Raw genomic sequence first — 23,859 nt, forward strand, 5'->3', positions numbered from 1 at the left:
CTCAAAGAAATATTCCATAAGAAAGATTGTTTGGTAACTTAATTGAACCTTTTTCCCATGAGCTTTACATGATTGACTGATTATATATTAGAAACATACCTCTTCGATGCCCTAGATAATACACCTATAAACAATAGAAATTAAAAGAGATAAATGCCAAGCTTTGATTTGGTTTCAACTATTAGATTGTATCCATATCAAAGTCTCGAGGTATTTCGATAGTATAACATAAGTGTGATATCAACCAGACAAACACACTGTGATCCCGAAGCGATTTTTATCTTCAACAGAAAAAGGTAAAACATATATATTAAAAGCCATTTATACAACCTTTCCACCAAAGAGGATTAATAATCCAATATGAAATTGAAGGGAAAAGGAAAAAAAAAAAAAAAGACACATACCTGCAAAAGAAAGACCCTCGAATCTGATCATGTTCTTAACAGAAAAGCATATCATATTCATACATGTCAGCCATACAGAAAGTACACCTCTAATGTCAAATAATAAAATTTCACTAACTAGAATTGAGGAGGATAACATGAGGCCAAACATCCAACTTTCAATCCGTGACACAAGATCTGATTACAGAAAGAGCCACCAAGCAAATTGGCCTTATAAAGTGATGCAGTACATCACTTAAATATGGTACATAATCAAAACTTTTTGGCAATAAAGTGATGCAGTACATCACTTAAATATTTCATAAAATTATGAGGAAAACACAATCACATCAAAATGACTTTGTTCAACTCCTCGGTGACATCATCTATGCTAATTACTTCTGGTTCCTTCCTTCGTGTTGAAGAGCCATTGTTAACTGTCTGAAGCCGTTGTCTGAGTTCAGAAATCTGTTTCCGGATCTTATCCCCACTATCTGGTAGTTTCGCGACCAAAGCCTATGACCCAATTTTTTAACCAGATTATGAGTAACTAGTCATATATTGCTACCCCGAATTACCAAAAATTACTTGTACCTTGTCTCCTAGAGTTTGAGAGAGGCGTTTAATTTTTGACTCTATATCTTCTGGACTGGCTGTTGATGAATTTGTCAAAATTTTAGGAGTGTATCTCCTAGAAATGAACTCCTTATCGTTTGGATTGAACGCATGCTCAGCCCTGTAAACAAAGAAATACTTTAGCATGTCTGTAAGACATGTTCTCCATAACTTTGTAGTTGAGCATAATACCCATTGGACCAGCCAGACTGTGAATTTCTCACGATTTTGTTCCCCATAACACTGCACACAGTAACAGGTTAATACAGTCAACCTTAGAAGAAAAAGTACTGATGAATTCCACAACTACATTCTCAAATATGTTCAATGCTAAGGGTCATCATAACTGCATTAAACAAATAAGGCACGTATCATGAAGATGAAATATTATGTATAACTAGCGTCTCTGTACTGCAAATTATAGCAGACCAATTATCAAAAATGGATTTAATGAAATATGAAAAGGGAAAAAAAATATTTCTGTTTCCGTTTGTAGAAACATCTATTATCCCCATTCATGTCTAGATATTTTATGAAATATGAAAAAATAATCGATTATATATTTAGAAGTTGTCATTTGACATTCCCTTACATAGGATGGTAGATTTGTGCCTGATGGTATTGATGACTTTGTGCAATGGCCCAGTACATCATGTTTGGAAGAATCTTAAAATCAACAGCTTAGGAACATCATCGTCAGCTATTTGGTCCTTGATATGCATATATGTCATATTAAAAATTATGACAAAGAACAAGGGCATCATAAATGAGCAACAGTACTACCAAAGAATGCAACAGGTCGTGGACCATATGGTTATTGATCTTTATTACAATATTGTTTCTCACCACTCAACTTGTTGAGTTTGAATCACTGATCCAGAAATACTAAACCAAAATGTTTAGGACCAAGTTAAGCAATTTTTATAAACCAATCTAATTCTTTTCTCATTTTTTATGCATGACTAAACTGGTGTGTTATAATTTTCTACATAATACTAGTTTAAAATATAAGATTACCAACAAAAATATACTTCTTGAACTCCGGTCACAAATATGAGATAGCGACTCATTTCAAACTAAATCTATGTTAAACAATGAGATAATACACTTTCCTATAACATTAAAAGGAACTTTGTATGTCATAATTTTCAAAAATATAATTATTTGTAATTATAGTTATCCTTATTCATAAGTGATCAGAAGCGCCACCAATCAGCAAGGACAAAGCTAAGCACATTAAAATATATCATCATGAAAATGAATTAATAATGAATAACCATAGGAAAGTGAGCTCAAGCATGGCACAGATATGAAATGGCATTGTAACGATATCAGAAAAAAATATCAGTATATTAAAAGTTTTATGCCAAGAAAACTCAAGCATGGAACAAATATGCATGAAATTGTATATCAAGACAAAGTAAGCTAGTGCTATGACAAGTAAGGTGAATACTGACCTTTGTATTTTGTCATTCTCATGAACAGTTGGCACCACTGCAGTCTTAGAGAATAACAAACTATGGTGACTAACACCAGCAATACCTAGTCTCTGTAGAAACTCTATATGCTTCATCAAATATGCATTCCTGACAAATGTGAAACATGAGAACTATTAAATTGCGACCAATCCATGTGTCTGTAAAATTTTAAAAACCAAAATTTGAAGATTTATCAAAATATGATCACTAGTTGATGACAGCATAAACATTATGGACCCTTGCTCTTTTTGAAGATATAACAAAAAATAATCTTGCAACAACATTGTACTATAATCTTTAATGCACAACATGCTCGTCAAACTGTGAAGCTGAAAAGAATCAGTACATATTATGTTGCTGATCATGCTCCTCTTGTAGCTGTTTTTGAGTGAGTGAAACATCAAATCCTTGTTCTGGGAGTCTAAAAAGCTCTTGAATATCCTATATACCATATACAGTAATCAACATGCTGTTACAAAATGAAATAAGTATTCATTTATAGAGGGACTGCAGTACGACATTAATAGTTTCATATCAAAAGAAAAAAAATTAACAAAATTTTCAGAAAATACCTTCTGGCTGAAATATCGAGTCTGTTCTTTGTGCTCTGTAGCCGTCTTAAATAAGCCACCCTTGAAGACCTGCAATATTTATTGACTTTAATAAAGTACAAAATCAGCAACAAGACTAACAAATTATTTGTCAGCATAGGTTTGGCACTTTTGAACTTATATCTCAAACAAAAAGTGGCTGAAAACAGGCATCGTCAGAACCATTTTGATCGAGTTATTACTACAAATTTGAATATAACAATACAGTTAGAACTCTTCAGACACAACAGTGGGTTGCATGAAAATTTTATATGAACAAGACAATGAAAAGAAAATTGAAAGAAGATTAAGTAGTGAAAAAGGTAACTGTTATGATCGATAAACTAATCTTGAAACATAACGAAACAATTTGTTATAATCACTGAAAATTGTATGGGATATTATCCAAGAAACAAGAGTGATCATAAGACAAAGAATAGCTAATTAACACATTCAAAACAGTAAAAGGAAACAAGATTCCAAGGTCTGACCTGCATTTTATAAATCTTCTCTTCAATTGTTCCACAAGTCATCAATCTATAGACAAGGACATCATTCTTTTGCCCTATTCGATATGCACGGTCAACACTTTGATTATCCATACTGCACAATAGCCAAAGAAAGCCAAAACTTAAACAAAAAAACCAAGAAAAAAAAAATCAAATAATTGCTACCTTCCACCCACTCTGATAGAAACGAGGCAAAAAATTATTATTCATTGGAAAAAAATTGAAATAAAATAAAATGCATATTAGAAATCCCATAAAAACATTGACATGGCACATGGTGGCTACAGGCAAATTAAACAGTAGCACAATGAAAATTTCACTAAGAATTTGTTTCCTCCTTTCATGAAGCCAATGTAAGAACTGGAACTAATAATTCACAAATGTAAGAAATTTTTGTGGTTGATCTAACCGATACATATATAACTAGCAAAATTCCCAAGAACCTATACATGAAAAATATTTCTATTCTAAGATATTAGTTACATAGTTCAATTACTAACAACTCCGTAAGATGTAAAAATAAAATAAAAAAGTGGAAAATTTGCACAGAGAACATCTAGCTCGCAAATGGAACAACAAACAACCATGTTTAAAGGCTATCTTATGAATATTTGGCAGAACTAAAAACATTAACAACAGATGACTAACACTTGTAAGGCAAAAAACCAGTTTTACAGTATTTGTTTATTGTTTCAGAATGGTACATGAATTCATGCATAATGAATCTCCCCTTTTCATGATAAAGTTTTAAGTGAAACACACTAGAAAAGAACACAACACACATCAGTTCTACGAATACCAACACATTCCAGAACTTCACAACTACATAACTCTACATGGCTGTTAAAGGGCAATAAGAAGTATTCACAAGAACCTCTCTACAATTTTTATTATTGTGAAGTTGAACAAACCTAATAAAAACAAAAATCTCCGAAGACTTCATTTATATGTCACTCTATCTTTCTGAATTATTTGATTTTATTCAACCCAAGAAAACCTTGCAAGAGTATAATTATTTGCTATTCCTCAGAACTAATGATATCCCAATGGCAGCATTATAATAGCCAATTAACCCTTCACATAAAGGTTCCAGAGGGAGGTTCTCACAAGGCATGACACATAGTGGCAATATGCAAAAGCATATATGCACAAATTCCATTTTTTCCTTCCTTTTTTATGTTTGCAAATGGTAAGAGATGATGACAGGATTAATCTCAAGACCTTGCAAATTGACATCTTCCAAATCATGCATTTAAATTACAACTTATTTATAGCATTTAAAATAAGGATGTTAATCACATAATCCATTTAAGAAAACAAATGCATATTATACTTTATTATGAATTCAGAAAACTTAGCTACAACATCATCATGCAACATTTGGAACTTGACCACTATCAATTATTTAAATATGAAACAAGAACCTAACTAAACAGACCAGTATGCTAAAGGTCGCCAGTGCACAAGACATTCCGCTAATGTGTGGTTTGAGGAGGGATAACCTACATAGCCTTACATCACAAAGGACAACCTTACCATGATACCAAAGCTCACCCATTAAGTTACAAAGGGTCATCACACTAATAAGTTCAAATAAAAAACAAATATACGATGACAAGATCAACAATCGATATGTTTACGCAAAGAACTATTATCCAAATATAAACTGTCCAACTGACCTTGGATTCCATGCTGGATCGACAACAATAACACGATCTGCTTTAGTAAGTGTAAGACCAAGTCCACCAACTTGTGATGTCAATAAAAAAATTGGAGCTCCTGGACCTTCTTGAAAATCCTAAAAACAAGAAACAGTACTAGTGACATAATGCAGAAAAGAAACCATGAAAGATGATACATTTGTTCAAAAAAGATGAATCAACCTTGACTATTCTCTCCCTCTCATGAATTTTTGTAGTACCATCAATTCGCAAAAACTTGTAACCCTCACATGTAATTGCTTCCTGCATAGAACAAAACTAATAAAAGAAGTGCTGTAACGAATTGCCGGTAAAATTACAATCTAAAGTCCACTGTTCGACAAGAGCTTTCCAACATTTGGATTATGATACATATTCTTATGCTGTGGGAAATTCTTCTCCCTGCTATTAAATGGGAGAGAAGCTACATCATGACAGACTAAAATTACTAACTTAGAAGACCCTTTATGCCTGTCAACTATAACCAAAACAAGAAAAATCTAAAACAAATTCAAATCAAATGCTATTAGAATTTTTTTATTGGACAAATTTGACATCAATAGTTCTATATTTTGCCTATGCCACCTAAAAACACCAAACCTATAAAAGCCTTATAAAAAGTCACTTTGACCCAAGGTTTAAAATCTCATATGGTGCTGATACTGGAGGATGACCATACGTAAATGGTATCAGTGTGAATCAGCATACTGACTCATTCTGGGTTAGTACCAGACTGTAGAGAAAGAAGAAAAGAGGGGAGGAGGAGGAATGATAAGACAGGGAGGAGGAACACGAGGGATAGAGAGAGAGAGAGAGAGAGTCTGGACGAGGAAGAGTGACAAAAAAAGATAGTTGTCATAGCTATCAATTTTTCTAAAAAAAAAAAAAATCAAAGTTATACCATTTGGTAGGCTTACCATCTGGTAAACCCAGTACAATTAGGATATCAGGCAGTGCAAAACATCCCAGACAAAATCATTCAATTTGCGTCTAATTGTCTGTCGAATTGATAAATAGATAAGACATAGTACTAACAGCTATCCTTATCTATCATTAGCTAAAAACCACCCAGAAATTGACTCATACATGTTAATGTATTTTCATGATGTCACAATAAGAAGCTAGTGAAGATCTCAACAAACTGCTAAAAAGCAGAACACTCTACAAAATAGATGATTAAACATCCAACAATATGACATACACAACGATGTTCAATCTGGATAGTAAGGTTCCACAAATTGACATTTAATAGGTGCTACTGAAGCTAATCACAACCAAACTTCCAAATCTGGACCTACTGATGGCATGAAACAGTATTTACTAGTCTGACCAACATTGGAACATAAAGCTCGATATCAATACCATACATTCAGTCAGTTTTTCTATTATTTCATAAAATGGTACCGAGCGAATGATACATGTTGGTATACTGGCTGATGCACCAGTATCATATCATAGACAGATTAAGGAATCGGTAAGGGACTGAGATTTAAGTCCTTAGTGCAACAACTAAAACCATCCTTACCAAGAATCTAATAGGCCTGGAAAAGTAGCCTAATCATACAGAGCATCAATCTCAACAAGCAAAAATGAGTAGCAGATTATGAAAAACAACCTGAATAAGATTCAACATTTTACGAGTCTGTGAGAAGATGAGTACTACATGTCCCTCCTGAACTAAATTTTCCTGCAAGGTAAGAAATAAGGATATGATAATCTAAAAGCATGCTTGGTGTGCCATAATATACTAACAATAATGACAATGTTCTAACCAGTAAAGACATTATGAAAGATATCTTGCATGACATGTTATGATCTATTTGTAAAATACTATCTTGGTCAGTCATATTTGCCAAACTCATAGCCATAGCTTCAACAATGCTGACTTCTTCACGGTTTAACATTGAATCCATCCCTTCAAGTACACCTTCAGCACCTTTCTTGGTCAAAAGAAATGGATGATCACATATTTTCTTCAATATCTATTTCCAAAGACAACAATACTTGGTCAGATTTTAAAAAAGATATTGCAGCAATAAAACAAATATCAAAGAATAAAAAAAAGTCCCAAGTATTCACCTAGCATCACTTCTATGCATTTACTATTTTAAATACAAGAAAGAAAATCCAAACATGTAGCATATAAAGTAATGGGAAAAGGCAAACCACAAGAGATCATTTTCTACAGAAAAGTAGCTGAGAGAATTTATTATTAGGTTATGAGAACTCTCATCTTAGTGGCAAACTGGCAATGGCAAAGGCCCAATCAGCAAGTTTGAATTAATTCAATTTCACTCTGTTAAGACCTAGCATCTACTCTTGCACACTCTTTACAAGTTGTTTTGTTTCCTTATGTTCAACCCACAAGATTTCCACTTTGAAGGTGGACATATACTCCATATCGAGGTGGTTCCTGCATGAAGATACAGTAATACACTATATACTCCATATCTAGCGAGAACAAGGTTAAAAGAAATTGAATGGAAGCCAGGCACCAAAGCTTCAAATAAACTATAGTCTACAAATATCAATGCATATTACGAACAAGTGCTAATTAGTATTTAGTTCCATTGACATTTAAGATATTGAATGTTTGCTTTTTGCTTTTTAGAAAATATCAAATAAAGAAGTTGTTTTTAATACAATTCATAGTCATTCTTCCATGGGTTCAGGAAAACAACACCAGAACTGTAAAAAAAAAAAAAACCCATATGGAGAAGATAACTGAACACCCAAAATTTTCTGAAGGATGATTCTTTCAATAAAAATTTTGTAACGATAAAGGGAAAAAGGATAGGTAAAAAATTGTGCAGAACATACATGTAAAAGAAAAAGAAGCTCGAGAACGTTAATTTAATTGAACAGCAGAAAATAAGTTTTCTAGCAAAACACTAGCTTAGACGAGACACAAAAGTGGTGATAGTTACTGTCAAAGCAGCTAAGGGTGAACCCTCCATTGACGCATGAACCAGCTCACTATTCAAAAAAGCTTCATAAAGTTGCCTCTGCATCCACAAGAACTTTTTTTTAGGGTTGTGGGTGGGGGTGCGGTGGGGGGTGTGGGGTTGCGGCGGGGCTAGGTAAAGTTAGGGAAAAAAAGAACTAAAAACAAAGAGATGAAGAAAATAATAGAAGTACCTGACAAGCTGTTAGTTTTAACCAAACAATTATCTCACTTTTCTTGGAGAGCTTTACACTTTTAGCTCCATCATCTTCACAAAATACTTCACTCTTCAAGCGACGGAGAAAGTAAGGCTTTATTCGCTCTCTTAGCTCCTATACATGAGAAAAATCATATATATCGTAGTCACAGAATCATAAACAAAACAGCATGTAATAAAAGTCATAATGAGGCCCATGTTCACAATGAAAATATTTCAGGTGTTTATGTATTTATACAAAAGCAATATCAGTATGATAGAGCTTAATTTTAAAACACAATTTGTGTAAGATCATCTAAACCAGAACAGAAAATGTTTTTTGACTCGGGTGTCTGAAAGTTACAGGTTGAGTATTCTCAGGAAATGATTCTCCGAGAATGAAATAGATTACTAAAGATAAGATGGAGATCCCATTCCCAACGTGGAAAATCCTACCTTAGCTACGGTGGAACCAATATGTTTTTCCCTGTCAGAAGCGTTTTTGTCATTTCCACGAAGGATAGGGTTTTCATATCTTATTTTGAACCTAAAGAAAACAAACAGCAGTCAGATTTTATCAATGCTGCAAAGAAAAAAGAAAAGTCATTAAGCAGTAAGTATAGTTCATTACGTATCCTTGTCACCCAAGATATCTGGGCAGCAAAAATTGAATAATGCCCATAGTTCCTATCAAAAAGCAAAATTCAGCTATCAGGAAGCCCGTAACTCAAGATATTAAAAAAGAACTTTGAAAACAGACAAGCATAAGGAGTAAACCAAATAAGTATTACCTTTAGATTGTTCTGAATTGGGGTTCCACTAATTATGATGCGATGAGAACTTTGTATGTCAGATATGCTCTTCGATCTTTGTGTCTTAGGATTCTTTATGATATGTCCCTCATCAAGCACAGTGTAATCCCACAAGTTGTCTTCCTCGCTTTCATCTCCATCAATAAACCAATCGCCTCTTATAGCTTTTGAGTTATTTCGTACGATGTCGTATGTCGTGAGAAGTACACCACCTTCCTGCAAAACGCAGAAGAGTCATCAAATTTTAACAAAGGGTCTATGATAGGCCTAAAGAGATTTCTGCAGGACCTAGAATACATTCCTATATTTGTAGATCATGAATATGACATCTATAGACAAGCAAGGATGATCATTCGAGCAAATATTCCAAATAAAGAATAAAGATAAGAATTTCAGTGCAAATTTAGAAGAAAATTATAATTTATATCAATACCTTAAGCACATGTTCAAGTTCATAGCGGCGACTTGTTGCATTAGTTCCAGAGTAGCTACATTAGAAGAAATTTAAACAAACAAGGGGAAAAGAATGTACTGAGTATTAACAATATATGTAAAACTAAATGTTAAAAGAAACCAGATATACAGTTTCTCACTCCCTAATCTTCTCGCTAAGACCAACAACAGATAGTTCCTTCATCCAATGAGCAAGAAGTGTCTTTGGAGCAACGATCAATGCCCTCTTTATTAAGCGAGAGTGAAATAGTCCAGCCAAGAAAGCAGAAACCTGAACAATGTTTCAAATCATAACCTGAGCATTTCACAAGGTGCATTTTAAATAAAAATGCATAATATATCACATTTGCACATCTAAGTCAAACTTTTATCTTTCAAAGTTCGGTCTACTTTGAAGACCTTTAATTATGTGTCTATACACATATAGCTCCAACTTGAACAATCATATAGCGGTAAAAAGATGCAGTTAATGATTTCAATATCAAAGGATAGGGAAATGATGGATATAAATTTTAAAAAGTATACGAAGATAAAAAGGTAGCACCAAAAGAATGCTTCAACATGGAAAAGAACGTGGACTAAACTCCACACAGCCAACCAGCATAGCTATACCTATTCCGGAGAACCTGAAATGCTCCATAACGATTGTCATATGCCTATGGTCCAAAAAGCTATTTAAATCCCCTTAAATAGCTTAAACAGAACGTTTGATCCTAATATATACATAAAACTACAGCAAATAATTTAAATGCAGAAGGGACGCCAAGCGCATGAGGATCTTGCCAACCCCAGGTCCGAAGTGGGTCAATGCACAGCCTGACAATGCATTTAAGCCAGAAAATCTTTTGAAAATAGAACACATGCCCACAGTTTAACACAGATAGTGGTCATCCTTAGGTCTAATCATAAGGACGTCAATCATGTCCTGTTTCGGACATAGCAACAAGAAAATAATTAACAAAAGGCATCTGAACTGTGTGATTTCTTAAAGAATCAATTATTTACATTAACTCACAAACGATAGTTGCTCATTTCAAGAAAATGTCAATCTCCTACTCATGGCAACTCCAGCAATAAGCAAGCCGAATGCAAGACCTAGACGACTAGCAGCTAAGAACAAGTCAAGCAATAAGGTATGACACTATGAAGGCCAAGTATGACATGGAGCACACATCACCTGCAAAGGCAAGTCATAAGACAGAAGTACAACAACAAAGCCGTAAAGTCTCAACAATTATAAGACAAAGGTAGCATGACAAATTGAACAAGTGTGGAAAACAAGGAAATGTAAACCTTTCTCAAGAAGCTCATAGAAGTAGAACCAAGAAAATGAAGATCCAACATTTCACCTGCATAGTCTTGCCAAGCCCCATGTCATCCCCAAGAATCCCACCTGTGTCACCACAGTGAAGCGTCCACAGCCATTTCAAACCGTCCCGTTGATGCGGGTATAATATCTTGAAAATCCTCTCGGGAAGCCTGTACGTCCTCGACTTACCGGTGCCACTGCCAGCCATTGTGAAGTCATCCCCATCTTTACCATCACGACCCGAATCCTCCACATCGTCATCACTCCAAAAGTCACCCGATTCACCCTCGTTCTCTTCCCCCTTCGGCGCCTGCTTCTTTCCACCGCTTCCTAAAACCACACAGTCGTCCTCCTCTTCCTCTCTCCCTTCCACATCATCATCCAAAGAAAAAACTCTCGCCGCTTCATCTTTAACCTCTTTTCCCTTCTCGATAACCTCTTTCTCGACACCGGGGCTGGAATGAACCGATGAAGGCGACAACGAGGAGGTGGCGCTCTCATACTCCACGGACGGCTCCGGCTCTGGCTCGCGGACCATCGGCTTCGACCTCGGCTTCGGCTTCTCCACGGAGAGGCAATCCAGCCGGGAAGTGAGATCATCAAGGATATCGCGAATACTCTCGCCGTCATCGTTCTCCCCGGGAGGCGAATCCAACCATTTCCCATCCGGGCTCTCGGCGTCTGCAGAGGAGGAGATCTTGCAAAGCCGCCGCCGGCCTTCGATCTTGATCTTACGAACCCTAATTTCTGATCAAGATCCCCAAAAGAAATGACCATCCGCGGAAGATGCCATCGGAAGACGTGGGATTGCGAGAAATCGTTACCTGAGCGAGGGCGAGAGCGCGAGAGGTCGTGGACGAGGCGCGCGTTGCGCTCGTTGAGGCTAAGGGGTTTCCTCTCCTCCGCCATTAGAACAAGAAGAGGGGTTTCTGTTCTCCCCTTCGCGCTGCAATCGATTTCTTGGCCTCCGAGGAGGAGACGTTGGCGTTTAAAGAGCGACGAGGGGAGCGCATATAAGTAGTTTTATGGGGTATCGACGGCGTCGAGACATCAGTTTGCCGCTCGCTGCAAATTCAAAGTTCCAATCCGTTCCTCCTTATTAATTATCTTAAAATCCGATATTAGCAAAAGACTTTGAGGATTAATATCATAGCTTAATATACATATCTTAATATACAATGAAATTGTGGTATCATGTTATCCTCTCCATGAGAACAATAAGAATGAACAAGATTATTAATTACATATTATCTTCTATAATTAATTATCTTTAATATCTCGATTCATATATTTTTAATAAATTATATTAAAATTTATATATTTATAAAAATAAAATATTAAAATTTAATTAAAAATAATTTATATAAAATTAAAAATTAAAAAAATTATAAGTATATTAAGATCCCAATATAATTTTTGAAAGGATAGAGACCGAGACGTAAAAGAGAGATGTAAAAGATAACTATTACGGTATTACTGAAAGATTTCTGGTCAATCCAAAACCATAAATATATATTGATCCCAAGACATGAAAACACATTTGCAGGAGATGAATGTAAGATGATCCATTCCTTAGCATTTCCAGAAAAAACTTCACTGGTGATCACAAGTCATGCTCCCTTAAGCTGGAGCTGAAGAAGTTGCTTTCTTTAACCATAGCTAGCCAGTGAAAACTGGACATCCACAGAAGCAGCAGTGCCAACAAAAAGCTCTGCTAGAATGATACTGAACACTAGTTGCAGTTTCATCCTCCACATTGATTCCGGAGAAGGGAGCCACCTACAGCTACACTGAACACTTACTGCAATATGGTGGATCAGTGCAGGATCACTGGAAAGAACCAAATCATTTGCCGAGAAATCAAGGTTTTATCAAATAATTTACGGAACAGAAACATCAGATTTGTGGAACAGAATCTGTATCAAGAAGCAGAATCATTGTCATTCCTTGCTTCACATCAGAAACCTGAACAAGATTATAGCAGTTGGCCTTTTTCCTGACTTCTCATGTGTTCTACTTGTACTGTATCAACGGCATACCGAAATGTGCTGCCACAGGAAGAACACTAAATGACTCATGAACTGCAAAATCATGTAGGAGAACAGACTGAAATAAAAGTGCTACCAACATAATGTCACATGACTGAAAGAGTTTTTCCAGTTGAACAGAATATTTAAGCACTGATCAAAGAAGGCTACTTGTATTCGTTACCTTGTCATCTTGTCCATGCATATCTATGCTATGTACGGTGCCTCTCAAAAACAATTACAAGGTTATGAAATCAACACCAGCAACAAAATGGCGGACAATGTCGGACTTCATTTCTAGCATGAAAGATGATCTGATTTTATTCTCGTCCTGCACGCTTAAACCTTGTTGTAGCTCAGGCAACATTGGCATAAGCTGTGAAGTTTCGAGTAGCCGACAAAAAAGGTTTGTAATAACACTACATTCTATAGCTCCAAACATGGTATTTAGTAACAACGCTAAGCATAGCAGCACAATATAACACATTCTGGCTAAACTAGCTCTGAGAGATGTTGGTTGCTACCGAAACTGGATCTCATGTATGTGAAAGTTGATACTTCCCAAAACATTCAAGCTTCTTTTATTTAAGCATCCTCCATATGACTTACCTGCATCCAACTTATAGATAGTTTCTGTCAGACTAAGTTCTTTATATGGTCTTCGTGCTCTATGCATCCTTGGCTCTGTTATTCTCCCAAACACATCCAACCCTTGACTCTGCAGCTGCAGCCGTAGATGCTTATGCATGCCAGTTCCATGACAATTAGGACAATAACATCAATATGAATATTCACCTAAACCCACAACAGAAAAACAAGCTATGTTACGTCTCACAGTTATAACTCTTTACAAGAAGTTTCAATCTAATTTCTGGACTCCTAGTACGATATTTCTACCTGATCATACTAGCTATTAATTGACCCTCATAACTCCGAAGTTTCGATCCAAAGCTCTTACGTCTTCTATTGTCCAAACCTGGAGGTCTTGCTGGATTAGTTATTGGAGTTCACGTTGGAAATTCTCTTTCAGAGTACAGAATTCTTCTCATAATATGTTTCTCCTTCTACTTGTTGCTTCTCATGTGCATGAAATATTATTCATGTGCAAATATTACCAGCTTCCCCACTTGTTGTACCATGAGATTCTCCCGGCGTCACCAGATGCTCGCACTAAGTCATCTCAAAGAAGTATAGAATTGTGAAGTGTAACTTTTACAAACAGATCAATAAAGAGTGCAGACACTTCAAGCTGTGAGGCTGCTTCTTAGGTTTCAAACAATAGTACTTTCTTTGTCATTTTTCGCAACGATACTGCATCTTTAGAATTTCATCAGACTATCCTTCCACAAGGATAACAAGCTAATCTCACAACATGGTAGTTTGACTCTTTCAAGCATCATCATAATTCTAAAACAGGTATCAGCTGTATCATCTATATATACTGATGACAACATCCTATGCTGAAATTGTTAAGTAGACTTGCTTTTCACAAGGAAATTTACAGATTTCCATTTAGGCCTCTTCTTATGCCTCATTTTGTTTGCCGTCGTTCTCAACTTCTGCCTATTTAATTCCCACATCTTCCAAAGTGTCCATGACTTGTCGTTCTGTCACAAGCATACCAAGCTATTTCCGCCACATGCCACTTTGACTCTTTCAGGCCTCATAATTCTGAAAACAATGTCCATCATCCATATACTGATTAATTCTTGAGAATACTCACAAGTCTTTCGCTTTCAAGGATTTCACTTGTGTAACACAGGATGATATCTCATATAAACTTTTGGATATTACATGGTTTATCACACAAAGATTTCATGAAAAATTTATCGAACAGCTATCTCCGGTGCTTTCTTCTCCAAAAAAAGTCCAGTCGTCCAGTAGCATGTTTAATTTTTTGTTTCTGTAGCCACATGGCCGAACAAAATGCTATAAATCAAAAGACCACATAAATCAGGCAGGACATCAAGTAGCATATTGAAAACCTAGTAAAGCTTTCTATGGTTCAGAATCATGGAGTGGCTTAGAGACCAATGAAAACATGGACAAATAGGATAATAAACTACACTATTTTTTAGAGTGCAATAAGCTAATACACTCAAAATTAAGTGATTATAGCTGCAAACAGATTCATAGGAAACTCGAGATCATAAAAACTTTGGTAGCTGCCGATCATCTCGTAATCTCAATCAAATACAGGGATAGGCACAATAAACAGGACTAATCATAGTTTGGAGAGGATGAATGACCTGAGTTGATAGGGAAGCCTGTGAAAACGTTAGAGTAAGACTTTGTAAGATAGACAAAGTTTGCGATTGGTGGCAGCACCGGCACTCTTTCTCCTTTCTTTAGCAGCTCCTGCAAGTCCACCCTCTGCAAGGTCAAGATGGACTGGGACTCCTTCCACACAAATGCCAACAGTCCATTCTGTAGCACAAACAGTGAGCCAGGCTTGGATCCTGGGTATCGGAAACCGTAACCATTCGCGATCCCCTCCCCTGAGTGACTAGCTTTCACTTCCACCTGAAGAGATTCGCCGTTGGTCTCCCATGGGAATGGCTCTGATGTGGTCTCATCCATTTTCACAATGAACATTGCGGAGCCATTGGGATGGAGGACATAGTGAGTTCCTTCCAGTATCTTGGTGGCAATGAGAAGGGGGTGGCCGTTGACCTCCTCATAAGAAAGCAACAAGAAGAACAAGGCCTTCCCTGATTTGCCCTCGGAGGGCTGTCCCGGTGGCCAGCCAAAGGTGCCGCCCCACAGGCCTGCGTGCTCCTGGCACGCCATTGGGGCCTGCAATGGGAGCTTGTACAGCGCAAACCTGCTGTCGTGCATGTTTGGCCACGCCCTGTACGTGGTTACCCTCATGTGGGTTGCTCTTAAGCTCAGCCCGATCACGTCGCCTGACCTCAAGAACTCGTGGAGCTGCGCGTGCTTGTTCTTGCCGCCGCCCACAGGATTCCCGTTTCTTGAAATCGAACAGGGAACGTTAGGAGACCTGCCCATGAATTGTTTCAAGTACCCGGCCACGGAGGAGAAGGCTCTTCTTTTGTCAGTGGCAGTTCTCGTCCGGTGGTCGACGGCGTTGCTGCTTGCAGCGTTCCGATGCTCCGTCAAGCTCAATGCTAACTCTGCCGCCATCCGATCGATCCACCCTCCGCTAAGTTTGAGCATTTCGATGAGCTCCAACCTTCGATTAGCCAAGAGATTGGCATCATCGCAGAAGGAAGAACGTTCAAAGAGAGGAGCAGCGGCCAGATCCCGGGGGACCTTGAGGCGGATTCTGGCCGCCACCAGTTCTAGAAGCCGGCGGCGGTCGCTGAACGGCAATCGGCTGAAGGATGGGGAAGAAGAAGGCGGAGGCGGCGCGACCGAGGAACGGGAGGCGACACTGGTGCGAGACCGGGAATATTTTCTTGCCAAATCTGGATCCTTCGATCCAGAAACGGAAGAGAAGCTCCGGGCAGGGGGCAAATGGAGCGGTCTTGGAGGAAAGGCGGAATCTTGGGGACGGGAATCGGCCTCCAGGAAGAGGACGTTGCAAGAGGAGTCGATGGATCGAACGGAGCCCGGGTGGAGGCAGTCCTCGCCGCAGTCTCGGCCATGGAGGAAGAAGCGAGAGGGCGAGCCATTGGCGTCGGCGAGGATCTCGAAAACCGGCGCCCAGAGGAGAGGCCCGGCGTCTAGGCCCAGATACCCGAGCTCCTGGGGGATGACGCGGACGCCGACGACGGAGAGGAAGCCCCACACGACGCAGACGACGTTGCCGAGCTCCGGATTCTGGTGCACCCATATGCCGAGGAGCGGCGCAACGGCTGCGACGAAGCGGCAGAGGGCGCCGTAGGAGCGGACGCCCCTGCGCCACCGGGGAAGGAGGTGGGGCGGGGGGCCGAGGCGAAGGCACTGCGCGAGCCAGGCCTTCTCGGAGGCCGCGACGGCGACGTGGAGGCCACGGCAGCATAGGCCGAGCGCGCAGAGGTCGCGGGGGCGGAGGCGGGCGGAGATGAGCGCCAGTACGTCGTCCGGCAGCCCCAGGAAAAGAACGGAGCCACAATTCTCCGCCTCGCCGGACATAGCTCCCGAGACACCAAAGCTGACTCCTTTCTTCTCTCTTCTCTATCGGAAACTACAACAGAGGCCACGGAAGAGCCCAAGGTGGCTCTTTTCTTCCCTTATCTCACCGTGGAGCCATAAAGACAGCACCTTTCTCCGCTCGTCCCGATAAAAAAACCAGAGAAGAAGCACGCGAAGGTGACTCCTCTCCTCTCCTCTCTTGTCGATCGAAGCCAAGGAAGAGCCCAAGACGGCACCTTTCTTCGCTTGTCTCGATAACAAATCAAAGCAGACGCTCACAAGAGGAGCGCTCTACATCAAGCAGTGCCTAATAATGAATCCATGGGTGTGAACATTTCGGGCGGACGCTTGCGGACTAATCTCTGAGGTTATTCTCTGATGTCCAGTAGAGGAGTGGCGTTGGCGTGGGGGAACGGCTCACAAAGTAAAACTTCAAGCGTCAGACAGTGACGGACACTGTAGCGGTAAAGAGGCCGAAGAATAAAAGAGCTATTAGTCAATCAGCGGCGTGCAATGGCAGTTAACTGCAAAATCTAAATGATCTTTATGCTCTGCTTTCTCGATGCAGTGGCGAGTCATATCAATGACACGGAGCTCCTCCTTCACACTAGCTGGAGATGGTTCGCAGGCCAGATTCCAAGTGTGCGTCCACACCAGTGCCATTTGCATCGTCTATCTCAATCCGCCCATCGTTTCAGCTCCCCACTACGGTCCATTTCCAGCTAACAGAGAAGAATTGGCACACCGGAATCGGATGCACAGGTCAACAATGATGATGAAACTGAGGTAACATGAAATCGCACATATCAACTGTTCAACTGCCGAAAAAAAGGGAGATTCTTGTCAGCTGGAACATGGTGAGGGAGGTGAGAGAGAGGAGGAAGAAACCTCGAAGTCCAAGAAACTAATGGGTTGTTGATCACTTCCTTCTCGTTCAACAGTAGCCAGCAAATATTGCCGCCGTCTCCGACATATGGGGTTCGACTATTTGGATAAGCTTGACATGGTACCACCATGAACTGCGGTTACTTCATCTTCCCCGTTCCCGAAATGGCATCCATTTAAACCAAGTTATTGCATTGACTACTGTACACAAATAACTTGATGCTGTTTCTTCTTCTTCTTCTTCTTCTTCAGGTGGAGATATTTATTGCATGCCGATTCAATTACATGCCTTTCCGGCCCATGAAGAGGCCTCGCCGAAGAAGTGGGGAAACTACGGTAGCATATTCCAAAAGAGAGAGGAAAAGCTTTTCTTACACGTCTACGACTCGGTAGTCTCACTAAACCATGGAGTGATAGAGAAAACTCAGCTGTTGTGACGTGATTAAAAGACACCACAATACAGTGTATGTACGTTTCCCAACAACTGACTGCTCTTTGATGGTGACGCGAGAGATGCAAACTTGCGCACCATCTGTTTGACGTTATTCATCTCGGGATCTCGTTTTCTTTGTTTTCTGCTTCATGTGGTGGGGTAGGTTACAGTGGGCCGAACAAGCAAGCGCCGAGTATCTCGTGGCCGTGTGGTTTGCCTTTGAGAGAGAGTATGAAGCTGATGGCTTTGGACTGAGCTTTCTCTGCAGTTGGGGAAGAGTTATCGGCACCGATGGCCATTCAAGAGACTGATGGGGTGCCAAACTGTTGCTGTCTCGACGCCCTCAATTAAAAGTTGGCACAGCTCGATCTTGACCCGAAGGTGTGAAGTCGTTCGGTAACCCTCGTGATGAGTGAGCGATACGATCGCTATGGGGAATAAGGTGGCCGAAGTGGATCTGAGGTGATCTTTGTGCATCTGATATGGGCTCCGGTCTCCTTGGGGATCAAAAGTTAATATTAAAAATGAGGATCTCTTCTGATCCTTCCGACGATCAAATTAGTTCTTCATAAAAGGAGCCGGCGTTACTTGGGCAATCAAGGGGGTTCACCCATGATTGTCCAAACGTCCTTTCCTTTGTTGTTCATTTATGTGGATGGCTAGTTCGTACGATCCCTTATGGCCTATTGTCCACGGAGACTAACAAAAGGAGAGGGGCCGCTTGTCAACCCTGGTGACCAATAAGGTCGATTCGAGCGACTACCTATAGGTTGTCGTCCGTAGAGGCCGATAGGACGGGTGCCGATCTGTTCAGCTGCCCGGGGACCACTGCCCCCTGTGGCCGCTATGGTCGACCCGTATCCGACAGACTGTCACCCTGCTACCAGACAAGGTGATGACTTGTCCTTCATCCACCACATCAGCTACTTCGTGACGATCGACCAGCTGGCAGGCTTTGATCAGTGCCAGAATATCACAAACTAACAGTCGAGCATCAATCTAATTCATGTAGTCTCTTTTGTCTGGTCTTGATGCAAATATCTCTCTGTCTCATTCCAGTTATAGCATTTCAATTGTGCTTGATCACTAAGAGTTGTGGCAAGTTCAGTGCTGATAGACATGCCAACTAAACACAAGATCTTAGAAAGTGGTGTTCACATCCTTGTTAGATACTACATAAAACAATCAAACTCTGTTATTAGTTCCTCCATCTCTGTTCGAGAACAATGGAGAGGTTGTCGACATTTCTTGAAAGAAAAGAAGATGACTCTCGAGGGACTTGGAATGGAAGATGCAATGAGGCACCAACAAGTATTTTTCTGTATGATTTTGTAATCACATAAAACCCAAGGAGATTAGAGAAATAAAACCCTATACAGATTACGTGGGCGATGCACTCAGAACCAATTAGTCGAAGCTTGATGAATGGCTACATCTCCACTGCAAGTAGTTCTCCGCAGAGGCGCTCGAGGTTAGAGAATCGGATGTGTGATCGGTGCTGCTGATCGAGTTCAAGTCGTCCTTCACATCCAGTAATGCAAGATTGAGATGGGATTGGATGTCCGATTCTTGGTTTGGCATTTCATCATCTAACATGTCAGCCCGAGCGTTAACTTCTGACCGTGCCCATCCAACAGTATCATCGTCTCCTTGGAGTAGCTTCAAAACCTGTGGTTGAAGATGGTTCATGACAAAAGGTAAAAAGGCAAAGGCGGTCGGAATGTTAAGGAGCTTCAATATCCTATTCGGAATTGGCTTCAAGTCCATGACTAAAACCCTCTACTCTTTCTCCATGTAGGTTTATGAAGATGACTAGTTGCAGTACCTCTCGAAGCCCCCAGTTTTGTGCTACTTGAGACGGTATGATAGAACTTATCAAGAAGATTTGTATATTGAGCAGAAAATAAGATCTTACAAGGGTTATATGAGGTCGTGCATGATGAAGCCTCCTTGCACAAAGTGAAGCAGCTAGGATCATCCTTTCTACTTGATCGCTACTAAATTCATTCTTTAAGCGTGGATCAATCAGCTGCTTTGTGTCTCCATCTTGTAAGATTGGCTTAGCCTGCAATTACATGGGGTATAAGAATAAGAAAAAGGGTGTTGGACTAGTGTCACAAAAGATCAAGCAATCCTACAATGTAAATGCACATCCAAAATTTTTAAACCTCATTCATTTATTTAGGAAAGCAAAACCGATGGAGAACTTACCCACATGAGGAGGCTCTCTTGGCCCTTGGGACAACCAGAACTGATGGGCTTCCTTCCTGAGAGGAGCTCGAGAAGCACAACGCCAAAGGCATAGACATCAACCTTCTCATTAACTTTTCCATACAAAATGTATTCGGGAGCTAAGTACCTGTCATCGGGTGTGCTATCTTAGAAAAATGTTATGATCTAACATTCAGAAAATAAATTTGTCTACTTTCTACAGAAAGAACACCGACCCGAAAGTCCCTGCAACATCGCTGCAAATCAGTTGAGATGATGCTGATGCCCATTTCGCCAATCCAAAGTCAGACAACTGAAACTCGCAAAAGATGAAAAATGTCATGTGCATACACAAAATACTAAATACTATATAAGAAATGCATTGTGAAAAAATACAACACCTGTGGCTCAAAATCGTCGGAGAGAAGGATGTTTGAGGACTTCACATCCCTGTGAATCACGGGCTCAGTAGTACCACCCCCTTGTAAATAATCAAGTGCCTCCGCAACACCTATTGCCACCTTATATCTTTCAGCCCAACCGAGAACATGCTTGTTCACTTCCTCACCTAACAAAAAGAAATCGGAAAAAGGAATAAGATATGTGATTTAGAGAAAGTGAAGCAAATCAAGGATGAAAATAAGCAATTAATGGGTGTCAAATGCATACCATGGAGGATTTCTTCTAAGCTACCTCGTGATAGATAGTCATAGACCAACATTAGACTATTATTCTGAAAGCAAAATCCAAGCAATGCAATAATGTTTTTGTGATGCAAGGTGGTGATAATCTCAATCTCTGAAACAAAGTCTTTCACTGCATCTTCAGATGGCTTCAATATTTTCACAGCCAATTCCTTGCCATCGGAAAGGCAGCCCTTATAAACACTGCTACTCCCGCCCTTTCCAATCAAATTCTCTGCATTGCAAATTCGACTAACATTAGAAATGTTCATGAATTGACGATAAATTATATGCATGACAAATTTTAGGAAACAACCATGCAGAAAGTTGGACGTTGCTTGCTCGAGTTCCTCGTAGCTGAATAATCTGCAAACAGATGAAAACTTCTTTCGAAAAGACTCCAACTCCTCGGGCAGCCTCCCTTCTGCATCACTGAGAAGAAAAGGGGTTGGTGGCAGATCGGCCCCAACTGGCACAATGGCTCCGCTCTCTTGGTCTAGGTCGAGTGTCGTATTTCCTTCCGACTTCTTGGACTTGCGATCGGGATGCACAGACGAGTATCGGCTCGGTAGCCACTTTGCCCATTGAACCACAGAGGCCTTGTGCTTCTCCGAACAGAGGCTCTTCCTGTTGGTGAAGACCAGCCTTCTAAGAGAAGGCCAACCAGGTCTGGCTTCAGGTAAATCCTTGACGATGGTAAGTGCAGTGCTGCTCGTGGGAGCTTCAGTTTTCTCCACTGGGACCAAGTCCAATGACTCTTCCTCCTTCAGCTCGTTCAGGGAAGAAGGATCGGATTCAGGTGCACAGATTGAACAATTGCTTCTTGGTGAGCCATTGCCGGCAGATAAGCCATTCGCGGCGTGGGAAATGATACAACCATTCAGCTCAGCTTCTGGTGGAAACGAAGGATCGGAGGCTGTATCGTTCAGCTTCTTCGGGCCTACAATGGGGAACAAGCAGAACAAATCGTTGTTCTCGTCAACCTCAGTTGGATCATTACTTGACTTCTTCTGAGATATGTTGTTATCTGTTAACAGTACTAAGCTCTAAGAACATAACACAGAACCTAATGGACACCGGCAACAAACCAACCTGCTGCTTCTCTCTGGAAGACGATCTTCCCGTCGCTCAATGCCACCACCGAACAGTCGTTTGGTAGCTTCTTGGCGCAGTGCTTAGCTATGGAGACCCAAGAAGACCTAACAGAGGACAAAAAGAGTCTCAAAAGAGAGTTTTTGGGCACGAGGAGAAGCAAGCAAAGAACTCAAAGGAGGCACAGACACACCCGATGGCGCGGCTGTTCTTGGTGACCCCGAGGATGAGCAGTGACGCAGCGAAGGCTTTGGCCTCTCTCACCAGAACCTTGCGTATGGACGAGCCCTTGCAAATTTTCAGCTTTAGGTCGATCTGCCAAAGCAATCGATGAGGAGCAGAATGCAAATGGGGGGAAAGGTCGGATTATGAGGTCGAGGGGAAGCGACCTGCTTTAGGTTGCAGAAGCCCTCGTAGACGGCGAGCATAGCGTCGAGTTCCTTGGCGACAGAGAGCACGGCGACGGGCTGGCCACCAGGATCCTTGGCCGCTGCGGCACTACCACCGCCGGAGGATGATAGGACGTGAAGGGCGACGACAAGGTCCCCGGAGGCGGCGGCCTTGACCAGCGCCCAAGTGAGAAGTTCTCGGCTCTGCGAGTCCATTCTAACGCCAACCACAACAGTCTTCCCTCCTCCTCCTCCTCCTCCTCCTCCTCTCTCCGGTGCCTTCTCCTCCTGCTCCTCCTCCACAAAGGTCTCATCTTTCTCGCTCCTCTTCTTCTTCTCAGCAGCTTCTTCTTTCGCCATCTTCATGCCTTGTGTCTTCTGCCGCTGCGGCCTCCGGTGATCTCTATCCGCCTCCTCCTCTCCTTCTTCCCAGTGTGGAGTGGGGGGAACCAGAATGAGATGGCAAACCTTCAATTCCCCATCACCTGCAGTCTTCCATGCAATTCTCTCGCTTTGTTCGTGGCTTGTCCTTCTCCGTTCAAGCAGGCGGTGAACACACAAAAAGCTAGAAAATGGCCGGATTTAATTGCAGCTTCTTTTTGTTGCCATAATGGAAATTATTCATATAATCTCCTTCCCACAAATATTTTATGCAAAGAAAAATTCAAATAAATTCACATGGAAGTGCTGAAAATTATATATATATATATATATATATATGATTAAATCAATTCAAGACATTTTTCACTCTCATGATAGAATAATTATGAAAATAAATTATATTATTAAAAGCTTAATAGATAAGAGTTTATAGCAATATTGGGTTTGTTATTAGGAGGCGTTTTCTTTTCTACTAAGCTTTATGTTGTAATGGTAACCACTAAGAAGTGAAAGGGATATAAGTAACGTAAGATTTGCTTGTGTTACAAGTCATTAAGTTAGTCAACCCTTTCTATCTTCTAATGGGTAATTGACATGGTCAAATGATAAAGTATATTTAAACTTAATATACTTTTTTATTTATTTATTAGGAGGATCCAAGTAAACTTTTACAAATCCTATTTTCATTTGGA

At 40.3% G+C, this 23,859-nt stretch overlaps 3 protein-coding genes across 8 annotated transcripts; all 3 read right to left on the reverse strand.

The window, feature by feature from the left end:
* Positions 1–416: 416 nt before the first annotated feature.
* Positions 417–12,036, reverse strand: LOC103992620 (SNF2 domain-containing protein ENL1). 2 transcript variants are annotated; one of them, XM_009412405.3, is made up of 20 exons: positions 11,814–12,034; positions 11,030–11,736; positions 9,821–9,951; positions 9,661–9,715; positions 9,207–9,443; positions 9,047–9,102; positions 8,872–8,962; positions 8,414–8,551; positions 8,203–8,280; positions 7,048–7,257; positions 6,891–6,962; positions 5,459–5,539; positions 5,255–5,373; positions 3,558–3,669; positions 3,049–3,117; positions 2,823–2,917; positions 2,456–2,584; positions 1,191–1,241; positions 978–1,119; positions 417–899 (listed from the first exon to the last, which is right to left on the reverse strand). In XM_009412405.3, exons 1-20 carry the CDS (start codon positions 11,896–11,898, stop codon positions 729–731), a joined length of 2,829 nt encoding a protein of 942 aa, XP_009410680.2. In that variant the 5' UTR covers positions 11,899–12,034; the 3' UTR covers positions 417–728. The 2 variants fall into 2 exon arrangements, 1 of the variants encoding a protein (XP_009410680.2); XR_010498320.1 differs by lacking the exons at positions 417–899; positions 978–1,119; positions 1,191–1,241 and having other exon boundaries at positions 2,823–2,945; positions 11,814–12,036.
* Positions 12,037–12,539: 503 nt separating this feature from the next.
* LOC103992621 (F-box protein At5g39450) lies at positions 12,540–17,492 on the reverse strand. Of its 5 annotated transcripts, XR_010498321.1 has the most exons (3): positions 15,266–17,488; positions 13,914–14,687; positions 13,307–13,811 (listed from the first exon to the last, which is right to left on the reverse strand). XR_010498321.1 is itself a non-coding variant. In XM_065160800.1 (2 exons), exons 1-2 carry the CDS (start codon positions 17,091–17,093, stop codon positions 13,003–13,005), a joined length of 1,863 nt encoding a protein of 620 aa, XP_065016872.1. In that variant the 5' UTR covers positions 17,094–17,489; the 3' UTR covers positions 12,540–13,002. The 5 variants fall into 5 exon arrangements, 4 of the variants coding, with proteins under 4 accessions (XP_065016872.1, XP_065016875.1, XP_065016871.1 ...); XM_065160800.1 differs by lacking the exons at positions 13,307–13,811; positions 13,914–14,687 and adding an exon at positions 12,540–13,037 and having other exon boundaries at positions 15,266–17,489; XM_065160803.1 differs by having other exon boundaries at positions 13,307–14,687.
* Positions 17,493–19,531: 2,039 nt separating this feature from the next.
* Positions 19,532–23,407, reverse strand: LOC103992622 (protein kinase STUNTED). The gene is made up of 10 exons (XM_009412409.3): positions 22,787–23,407; positions 22,591–22,712; positions 22,398–22,504; positions 21,622–22,245; positions 21,292–21,540; positions 21,024–21,190; positions 20,859–20,935; positions 20,623–20,770; positions 20,327–20,476; positions 19,532–20,079 (listed from the first exon to the last, which is right to left on the reverse strand). The coding sequence occupies exons 1-10, from the start codon at positions 23,150–23,152 to the stop codon at positions 19,819–19,821; spliced, it is 2,271 nt and encodes a 756-aa protein (XP_009410684.2). The 5' UTR covers positions 23,153–23,407; the 3' UTR covers positions 19,532–19,818.
* Between the last annotated feature and the right edge of the window lie 452 nt (positions 23,408–23,859).

This window comes from Musa acuminata, chromosome BXJ3-7, assembly GCF_036884655.1.
Source record: "Musa acuminata AAA Group cultivar baxijiao chromosome BXJ3-7, Cavendish_Baxijiao_AAA, whole genome shotgun sequence".
Taxonomy (NCBI): domain Eukaryota; kingdom Viridiplantae; phylum Streptophyta; class Magnoliopsida; order Zingiberales; family Musaceae; genus Musa; species Musa acuminata.

What these genes read in the sequence shown, in the direction of transcription:
- LOC103992620 (XM_009412405.3), bottom strand. Translation starts at nt 11,898, where the DNA reads ATGGCGGAGGAGAGGAAACCCCTTAGCCTCAACGAGCGCAACGCGCGC. An exon ending in AACTTGAACATGTGCTTAAG is followed by an intron (nt 9,444 to 9,660) that starts GTATTGATATAA and finishes TGCGTTTTGCAG; the next exon opens with GAAGGTGGTGTACTTCTCAC. An exon ending in ATCTTGGGTGACAAGGATAC is followed by an intron (nt 8,963 to 9,046) that starts GTAATGAACTAT and finishes TGTTTTCTTTAG; the next exon opens with GTTCAAAATAAGATATGAAA.
- LOC103992621 (XM_065160799.1), bottom strand. Translation starts at nt 17,093, where the DNA reads ATGTCCGGCGAGGCGGAGAATTGTGGCTCCGTTCTTTTCCTGGGGCTG. An exon ending in AGGCTTCCCTATCAACTCAG is followed by an intron (nt 14,946 to 15,265) that starts GTCATTCATCCT and finishes TTTGATTTATAG; the next exon opens with CATTTTGTTCGGCCATGTGG.
- LOC103992622 (XM_009412409.3), bottom strand. Translation starts at nt 23,152, where the DNA reads ATGAAGATGGCGAAAGAAGAAGCTGCTGAGAAGAAGAAGAGGAGCGAG. An exon ending in GCTTCTGCAACCTAAAGCAG is followed by an intron (nt 22,713 to 22,786) that starts GTCGCTTCCCCT and finishes TTGCTTTGGCAG; the next exon opens with ATCGACCTAAAGCTGAAAAT. An exon ending in CCGACGATTTTGAGCCACAG is followed by an intron (nt 20,936 to 21,023) that starts GTGTTGTATTTT and finishes TGCGAGTTTCAG; the next exon opens with TTGTCTGACTTTGGATTGGC.